The sequence below is a fragment of the Epinephelus moara genome, chromosome 8 (genome assembly GCF_006386435.1).
Source record: "Epinephelus moara isolate mb chromosome 8, YSFRI_EMoa_1.0, whole genome shotgun sequence".
Taxonomy (NCBI): Eukaryota; Metazoa; Chordata; class Actinopteri; order Perciformes; family Serranidae; genus Epinephelus; species Epinephelus moara.
The window spans coordinates 8232876-8243309 of NC_065513.1; the positions used below are offsets into that span (position 1 = coordinate 8232876).

Sequence of the window (10434 nt, forward strand, 5' to 3'; positions counted from 1 at the left end):
AAGGACAACATTGATTGAGAGAGGTGGTGAGAGGGCCGATTCGATTTCAGGGGACAGAATTGGATTTGATGGTGGGGCATAATAGCTTTCATGGGCTTTTACGGCACTGAATAGCTTAGCTGGAGCTGCCTTGATGGGACTGAGGTGTAATTCTGAGAAGGATCCCGCGGATGGCAGGAGCACAAACATCCTGTTCCTTATTTTCCCCAGCCTGCAGAGCTCTCTGTGCTTTACCCAGAGGAGGTGAGCACAGGTAACCATGTGAGGCTGAGACCTACCTTCAAACTAAAAAAATCAAATTCCCTCATACAAAGTCAAGCTCTCACAATCTGAGATTGGTGTTTCCAAAACCATGCTTAGATCGATGAGCTGCCACGATGAACAATTTTTCGTGAACTGGGCCGGGTGCTCGTCTAACTGAAAGGAAAGGGGCTAACCTGTTGTGAATTGTCGTTAAAGACACGTTGGCACATTGGCGGCAGCACAAAGGCTGTTTATGTGTGGACCAAAATCCGGGCCTTGTGGCTGAGATAAGATGTATTCAGACTCCACAGCCGCAATTTGGGTAATCAGTCCCTCCTAATTCCTCTCCACTTGGTCTGCTCTGATTTCATTCATCTGCAAATTGCTCTGAGGAGAACAGTTTTGCTGGAATGGGGGACCAATTGTACTCTGTGTATACTTTGTATGTCTACAATATGTTAGCTTTTGAATTCAAAACATTGTCCACCGAGCAATTATTTTAAATTTGCAAGCACTTGCTGTTATACTGTTGTTTGGAAAATAAAAAATGCAGTTGAAAGTGTTTTTTTGCTGCTAAATTGTATATCCAACTGAAAGGGATTTGCCCTTGTTTCTTTCCAACTAGCTATTGTTCATTTCTTGTAAAAAATAATGTGGGATGATGGAGTAACTGAGGTGTTGGTTTGCAGGTACCACAGGGGATGCTCAACCTGATGCCCTACCTTCGGTGCAAGGCACCTTGCCGCACTTCATCCAGGAGCCAGAGGATGCGTATATCGTCAAGAGCAACCCCATTAAGCTGCACTGTCGAGCCGCACCCGCCTTACAGATCTTCTTCAAATGCAATGGAGAGTGGGTGCACCAGAATGAGCACTTTTCCCAGGAGTATAAGGACCTCAACACTGGTAAGTTGAAGCTTTATGACCTTCGTCCAGCCGGTGCTGATATGTAATGTAAGGGAAAATAAGGTTGTGCAGCCATCTGGTGATTCTGTATGATTAATAAAGGAGGGGTCACAGCTAGTGTTGGAATCCCGGAGCTGAGACGGTGGTTGATTGATTCTCATAAATTTATTCCAGGTAAGGTTTTTCCAGGTAAAATCCCTGCAGGAACCTGGAATTTCTAGCTTGTGCTTACCTTTACCTTTTTACCTTGATGTGCTATGATTGTGGTAATGTCACTGGTTCAGCTACTCAGCTGCAGTAGCTTCCTCCAGTTGCTTACTACTAATTCCAACCACTGAGGCACAACATCTGTAAACACACCATGTCATTTCAACTAAACATCCAACCACAGCTTTGCTGTTCCTAAAAGAACAGAAACCATGTATTCAATAGTTTGTTTACCTGCCGCTGCAGGTCAGTATAGTGGCATTCCCAAGGGGACTGGGGGCTCTATGGCCACCATGTTATAAATGCTGGCCCCTTTGGTGAAAGTAATTTGAGGCCAACATTACTATCTTCAAGAGGCTGTGGCACCCTTATTTTTTAATCTAGCTTGAAGGTAGTGGTACTTTGTGAAGTTAGACAGTCTAAGGCATCTATTGGCACCAACCATGTTGACATAACTTGCTGGGAAGGGAGCTTAATAATGCACCAAAGTTAGGCTCAATCTTGGCGATGGAACAACTGGCATGGTCATGTTCAAAGGTGTCCCTTGAACCCACATCTCAAGATATCTAAATGAAAATGGATTGTATGGGTGCCCACAAGTCCCCCCTAAACTTGAGAAGGCTTGTTTCCAGTATTTTTTTTTCCTTACAACCAATGTACTCTATGAAATTAAAACTGTATATGTGTCTTTTTAAGGGTAGATACATAACACATTAAAACAGGATTGTTGTGGAACTCAAAATGTAAGCTGTCTTTGCACATCAGATAATTAGCATTATTAGCTGTAAAAGAAGAAACCAGAGTGTATCATTGTGTGATTCTTTTATTCTGAACTAGCATAAGTGAATTCCTGAAATTTAGTTATGATTTTTGGTTTTGGTGTGCCACCCCAAGATTTATGGTGGCCCCATCTGGACACCCTTATAAAAAAATTCTGAGGGCGCCCCTGGGTCAACAATATTGAGATAGTCATATGCATCCATAGAACCATTCAGACTTTAGTAACTAGTAAGAGGATATTCTGAAAGCCAAAAGATTAAAAACATTCTATTTATTTGGCATTGTTTTTTTCCTTTCCAAAGTGCACTTTGAAGAAGTAGTAAATGCACATATAACAAAATTTGGCTGAAACAAATAATGCTTCTCATTCATGAAACGTGAGCATAATGAATTTGAGAGGAAAGTGTTTGCAGAAGGAAGTTTAGGTGTATTTTGGCATTCAACAGGGTGTTTGTAGCTCCGATGTTTTTGCTTCTGACTGCTCATAAATAAGGAATGCACATAAATATTGCTTGTCATTATTAGATATTAGAAGTTTAATTTGTATTGTGCTTTGTTATGTTCACAATACGCAGATGCCCTTGGAACACGTACGTTAAACATGACAAAAGATTAGAAATTTAACAAATTTAGATGAATTAGTTGGCAATTAGCAGATTTAAGCTTCAGATTAAGTTTCTTAAAAATGTGAAAGGGTTATTTAAATCGACTTAATACATGTGTTTTCTACATTTCTGGCATCTCATTCTCACTTGAATCAAAAGAGAGAACCCTGATAGAGAGGTCTCTCCGATGATGCAAGCAATAGGCTCATCTGCAGCAGAGAGCTGTGACTGGGAAAAGCCTCCTGTAGCTGTTGTGTTTTTATGCGAGTGTAACTATGTTTTTTGCATCAAGTTTCATATCGAAATATTTTTGTTTAACTTTTTGGGTGGTTTCTACAACAGAAGACACAGAGTTAACGGCACCTGTCACCTCCTTCCAGGCCTTTGATTAACCTGTCCCTGTCACACCACTACTTACAGAAAAAAATAAAATGTTTTTCTCAACCCTGCTTCATCTAAAATAACTTCAGCATCAGAGAAGTTTTTCTTTTTCCGCTTTTACCTCATGTTTGTAGGTCGACATGATGCACCTATCCATAGTAATTATCACTTACTTATATGGTGGTCACTGGTTTTCCTGGGCGGAGATATATGCTGCTTGCTAACTAATGGAAGTGTGCTGTCAATTTATGATTGACTGGCATTCATGAACATACACACGTGTCTACGATCAAATCCGGTGTAGGTTTTTAGTACCAAGGATGTTTATGTGCAAATCTACTCACGTTTACTAACATTTTATGAATGAGACCTAATTAATGTAAAAATCTCTATGTATTTATCTATTAAACAATTAATTTGGCTGTTGGAGCAGATCCCTATCTCCATTAAACTGAAATTACTTATGAAAAGCAGCATGTGAGAATTGATCTCTAGAAGATCAAATATCTAAACTTGGTTGGACTAGCATTGTCTGAAAGAGGTTACAGTGTTCACATGGGTTTCAGAGCTTAGGGAGGTACCTTTTTATTCACCTTTTAATTAATTTATGATTGTTAAATTTAAAAGAAAAAAGCATGTGATGAGAGAAATATTTCAGTCCTGTCTGTTTCTCACTTAAATTCCTTGAATCCACTGAGGAAAAATTCCTTCACTGCTGAGAAGTTATTATTAGAGTGCAAGCATTGTTCTCTGTGTTAACACAGACTTTCACCTGCAAGGTGAGAAGTGGAGTTCTAGTTTAGCAGCAAAAAAGAGTAAGAAAGCATGTGCAATTAAGTAGCCTTGGAAAGTGTATGAAAGCCACACATACACAGGCTGTCATTATGTTTAGTTTGTCTGTTTGTCAGCAGGATTACGTTTAAAACTACCAGCCCAATTTTCATGAAACTTGGTGAAAGGATGTAGCATGGACAAATGAAGAACCCATTAAATTTTGGAGCAGACCTGAGTAGGTGGTACACAAATTACTTTTCATTTTCGTTAACATTGCAAGACAGGGCTGTTGGCCTTGGCGGAGGCCTAGTTCTGTATTTGCTACAAGTATACAATGCAATATTTTGTTCACTCACTGAAAACCGGAAGGATCTATCATCATGTATTAATGTAGCATTTCACTCTGCATGTAGATGCTTTCAGGTTCTGACTACAGCTACTTAGACTGACCTTGAATAAGAATACCAGTGTGGCCTCAGATGGTTTAAGCCTAAAAGCCAACACAGGCAAAGCAGCTTCAGTAATCATAGCTGGCTCATGCAATATGTGCAGTATGTGCTCATTTTAAGCTCCTTGCAGTGCTAGATGGAGGGACATACTGCACCACATCAGCACAAATTCTGCTAGTTTCATGAGTCGCCACTCACAGAAATGTGCAGTACTGATTTCTAAATGCTTTTCCGTTATGATCTCATACGCTGAAATAGTGTTACACCTGTATAGTTCCTCCTGACTGCTGCTGAAAATGGTCATAAAACTGCAAGTTTATTTCACATTAAATATTTCAGCTCTTAAATAACATTTTTTAAGTTAATATTTAATTTAACTGCAGCTGCTGTAGAGTTCATCATCAGTGAGTAGGTGTTATGGGTCACCCTGCCTCAAAGAGCTTAGCCTGAAAGAATGTCACTGGTGTGTGTGTGGAGAGTGGAGTTTCATTGAATTCTAGGAGGGAATACTGAATACCTTTTAGTTTGGAATGAAAATAGAAAAGTGAATACTGACACATTTAATTGCAAAATAGCCCACATTGGTACCAAGGGTTATTAGCCAAAGTGACCCCATCTGGTTTAAAGACCCTGAGAACTTGGTTTCTAAACTGACATATTTCTTGACAAAATTAAGTATTCATGACAAAATGAGCCACAAATAAAGTTTAAAAACATTCTCAGTTTTCGATTCAGATTTTAAGATTCAACGAAATAAAAGCAACCCCACAACTATCATCATATGATCCCACAGTGTTTATGTAGGATCCATTTCTGTACTCCAAGACGTTTACTGAGAAAATAGGTTTTCAGAGCCTTCAAGAAATCAAAATTCTTTACAGTCAGTGGTTGCCAACAGGTCTGATTCTGAGTGGGTCACAAGTGAATTAACAGTTTTTACTGTGACTTGACATGGATCTCTTGTCAGAGGTCGTGTGATGTTGTTATTGTACCAAGAAACACGAAAGGGAGATCGCTGTTTGTTAGTGGTTTCCTATCATCAACTTTGGTTTCCTTTCCCAAAGGAAAGATTGCAAAAGCAAAAGGGTGCTAAAAAATGAATGAAAATGATTGCCTTGTCGAGTGTGGCCTGACGAGGCTGGCTGCTAGTGCTAGCATCAGAGGCAGTGCTAGCTCGGACCTCCGGGTTCGTTGCTAAATGCTTTGCGTGGAGGTGATTTCAAGCTTGAAGTACTCCGATGGTATGAAAATTCCTTACTGCAGAAATTGCAGAGAACAGTGCTCCTATCAACAGTTCCATCTGGGCGTTTTTCATTCACTGGGCCAAGCAAGGTCTTCTCGTCTGCCCCCATCATGCGACAAAGCCACTGTGGCCGTCAGTTACACACCCTGGCAGAGGGCACCACAGAATACGATTAATCAGCATTAACTTTTTTGACAAGTTATTTTTTCTGTGATTAATTAATCGAAATTAACGCGTTATTTTGACAGCCCTATTTAAAATATGATATTGTATTTTCACATGTATGAAATGTGCACCTGGTAAATATAGAATTTGTTGTTTTGGGTCGGCGGATCTTGTGAACGGGCCAGGTTGCGGAAATAATTGGTCATGTGAGAGTAGCAGGGTGGGTGCATTATTGCATGTTTCAGTGCCAGTTTGGGAGCTGGTTTGTGAGCTGGTCTTAAAAATCAGACCAGTGCAGGACTCAAGGGAATACTGGGGTTATCAATCAATCAATCAGTCAATCAAATCAATGGATGGATGGATGGATCCATCTACATATATATATATATATATATGTATACATCTTTGAGTTCCCCAACTTCATGGAAATGCATGACTACATCACTAAAATAGCTCTTTAAAGCTTGCTCAACTTTATTAATAAAGATCTACGTAACAAGTCAGCAAGGCTTGAACACTGAACATGACTTTCCCTGTTTTTATCTGTCTCATCAGTTCACCTGCTTTATTGGCCTGTTGTTACCCTTATTAGGCATATTAAATGTTAGGCTGTGGAAATTAAATGACTTAAAGAAGCCTCAATAAACCTGCTTCTGTTTGAAATTCCATGGCTATGTTTTAATTGTTTTGAAAGCCTCAGATACACCTAGTTACATTTTTTTTTTGTTCATTGGGTTTCAGCCCCAGTGGCACTCTGTTTATTTTTTTAAGGTTCAGAAATTAAATAGAGTAGGACTTAAGTGACTCTATGTTTGGACCATAATCACTGAGGAGATGTGTGGACCCTGGGGCTAGACCAGCTGGAAACACTTAAAATAATGGATGAATACTGCTGTAGGTCTATATTCAATACATGTTCAGCTGATTCTGATATAAGTTTCAGGTTGAGGTTGAAATGTGAGGGAAGCAGTGGTGGGTCATACCAATGAAGTCCCATTAGCTTTTGTCAGGTGGAAGCGTGTTTATTAGAGGGCCTGACTGAGGCCTCCTGAAGGGATTTCTGGCAAACAACGAAGGCAATGTGACACCTCGGCTGGAATACTCTGTGATTAGAGGCTGTGAGAGAGCCGTCGTTCTTGTATTCATGAAGGTCCCTCCACAGGAAAGAGGCTTTAATTGCTTTTGGAAGTTCATTATAGTGTGATTGCTGTGCTGTGAAATTGTCGTAAGCTTGATAATGGCAAAATGAAATTTGGAACTTCAGTTGTTTGCTGTTCTGTGTGCCGAGGAAAAATGCGAGGGAAAGGTAACTTGGTGGTATTCGTCAGCTCACTTTATATGCCGCATCAACGCCCAGCATCCAGCAGGAGGGAAGCTAATCAGTGGATTTGACAGATAAGAGTGAGAAACTATTCTGAAAGCCTGTTTTGCCTCAAGGCGACAACACGCAGCTGCTGTGTTAGCAAACCGTCAAAGAACAATCTGAAATTTATGGTTCTAAAATTAAAGCAAGGCGATGGAACTTCTCAGAATAACAAGTAATATACCCTTCCTCTTACAATTTCAAAGTTATATTAGGAAGTAAAACACAAACACACACATACACACACCTCAATTCAATAGACCAAAGAGCTTTGCTGCCATGGCTGTCTGGGTTGACCACTAGCTTATGGTGGCTAATGTTAGGGAATGTTAGCAAGCTTAAGATAGAAACACTACTCCTGTGTAACTGACAGTAATCTGTTAGTTTGCTGATTTAATAACTCTTCCTACTTGTGCTACAGTTACAATATGTTCCATGTCACCATGTCACCAGCCCAGTCACCAGAAGAAAATGTTGGAATTTTACATTTTTGTTAAAACACAAATATTTTACATTTATATGTTTCATACATTTCATATGAAGGTTTACAAGTGACCTCGTATATGAGCTGACTTTGTCATCTGTAGGTGGAGGGGATGGTGGATGGCGTGGTGCTTGGCAAGCTGCAGACCACAGTTGGAAACCAACAAACAATGAAACCGGTTTTGATTTTGCGAGTTATTACTGTGTTTCCAGCAGCTCTTCAAACCCCAAACTTTGCTGTTTTTTAGCGACCCATAGCTGCTTTTCTAGCAGCTCTTCAGCCCTCAGAGGTGGGTGTTTTTTTTTTTCAGCAACTTTTGAACTCCCTAACGAGTGTTCTTAGCTACCAGTGGCTGTTTTTCAAGCAGCTTTTCAACCCCCAAAGATGGGTGTTTTTTAGGGTCCTACTGCTGTTTTTTTTTTTTTTTCCCAGCAGCTTTTTGTAGCCCCCAAACATGTTTTTTTAGTGATCCGTGGATGTTTTCCCAGCAGCTTTTCAGACCCCAAACATTGGAATTTCTTAGCATCCTGAAGCTCTTTTTCCAGTGGTTTTCAGCCTTTGAAAAGGGTAGTTTTTTCTACAACCTGTAACTTTTTTTCCAGCAGCTTTTCAACCCCCACACAAATTTTTTTTAGCCACAATTGGCTGTTTTTCCAGCAGCTTTTCAGCGCCATAAGGTAGGTGTTTTTATAGGGTCCTACTGCTGTTTTACAGTGGCTTTTAAGGCCACAAACATGTGTTTGTGTGTTTTTGAAGAGAACTCGCACTTTGTTTCTTGTGGCTATCTAGGCCCCAAATGTGGATGTTTTTTTAGCGACCAACGGCAGTTTTTCTACCTGCTTTTTAGTGCCCAAATGTAAGTGCTTTTAGGGACCCTTTGCTGTTATTCCAGGGAAGATAATTACACAAAAAGCGGTTGGTCTAATATTGGGCCCTCAAATCTGGTTATTTAAAGCCGAAACATCATGTTTCAGTTTATTTGCTAAATAATAATGTGCCAATGTAACGTATCTATGGCTTGCAGAAATGTAAAATGCCAACATTTTTTCTGGTGATTGGGTTACCAGATAAACTTACCGATTATTTTAGCAAAAATGAGTACAATCTCTTTTTAAAATCTTGTGATTTGTAATTACACTAATTAGAAACACATCTGTTTCTTTATTGCTTTTGTGTAGACAAAATTGAGCACTGATTTAAGTAACATTAAAGCAGTATTAATAGATTTTTGTGAATGGAGGGCAGGGGAACAATCACACTGGCACTGACAGTATACCTCCTTATTAAGTTATGGTGATGGTGTTAGCAAACAGTTGCCTATTTACACATGCAGAAGATACTAGGAGCATTGGCATTTGCTTGAAGCTGTGTAACATGGACTTATCAGAGCTTTCTTCACCAAAAACATTTATTCTATTCATCTATTAACATTCCTGTTTCCATGCTGCAGAAGATAGTGTGATTAATGGCTGAGATGCCTCCTCCACAGCATCACCGTTTCCCTCCAGTATTCAACCTCCAACCTGATCTTTCTGTCAAGATGCTACTGTCATACCCCTGTGGGTATCTTTGTGCAAATACTGGAATTAAACAGTGCTTTGAGTCATGTGTTTCAACATATGGAGAAGTGCATGCCAGTTTGTAAATGGACTCTATTGTACAAAATAAAAAAAATAAAAAACTCAAGGGGATGGTGTTTAGTCTTAAAGTGTTGGTAAATAATGGCAATAATGGCTGATTTGGTCATAGCAGACATTTAAAGATGTCTTGGCAGGGAAAGCATGTGTGTAATTAATAACATAAATAAGGAGACATTCCATTTAGGTTTACCAGTACCAGGGCTCTGGCATTGTGCATGCTGGATCCCTGTCAAGGCTCACAGTAACACTCAATGGAACTGAGACATCGTTAATGTTACTAGTCACACCTGTGCTTTTCATGCTGTGCGCTATGAAAAGGCCTATTGTTGGAAGAAGGAGCTTATTATTATTGGATTATTGGAGTGTATGTAAATGTAACTAATACAGAATGAGACCAAGCAGTGAGCCACAATTAAGTGACAATGTTGAATGCTCCAAATTTAAAAGATAAATAACATGTTTAAACTGTATAAATGTAAAATAAAGGGTTAGATACCCATTTAAAATAGCCAGTACCATGCCTCAGTCTTTCAGAAAAATGAATAAAAACTACATGGTGAGACGGAAGCTAGCCTGAGGGTGGGACTTTTCTTTTTAAATGACCACAGGCATGGCTGTTGGTGAACTAACGCCATCACCAAATGCTGTGAAGCAACAGCAGCAACTGCCTGTTACCTTTACCTCAGGCTGGGCAGACAGATTAGATAGACTGCTCCTCAGAAAGACAGACTACTCAAAATTAGTTACAGTTGCTGGGGCTTAAAGCTGACCAGCTGAGGGAAGAGGAGTGGGACTAACACCACAGTATGAATGAACATATTGTTGCTTTAAAACCATGTAATGTGAAGCTGATTACATTTTGTTGTTTAGTGAGTAAAGATTAATGTGCATGACTAATACTGAAATGAGTGAGTGCTTACAGTCTTAGCATCGTGAATGCAATACATTTTTTTTTCAATTGCATTATATAATTGGAAGCAGGAAAACACATTACATAGGTCTGTTACTCAAGGACAGCTGTGAACATGAGTGTCAGAACATGCCTTCAGTATCCTATTGAACAGCTGTTGCAGTGGATACATAGAGAATAAGGGCTCTAGTTTCGAGCAGCGCAACCCGAGGCACGCTCAGTTTGGTAGTTTGGCAGACCGAGGTGCGCTGAGATGGGTGTGGCGGCACAGCAGGGGGAGGTGTC

General features: G+C 39.8%; 1 protein-coding gene across 1 annotated transcript in view; it reads left to right on the forward strand.

Moving 5' to 3' along the window:
- The window catches only part of unc5db (unc-5 netrin receptor Db), a 274435-nt gene that overhangs the window by 121453 nt on the left and 142548 nt on the right, over positions 1-10434 (forward strand). Inside the window, 1 exon segment of the mRNA XM_050051503.1 lies at positions 933-1148. Within this exon segment, the coding sequence (XP_049907460.1) occupies positions 933-1148 (216 nt within the window).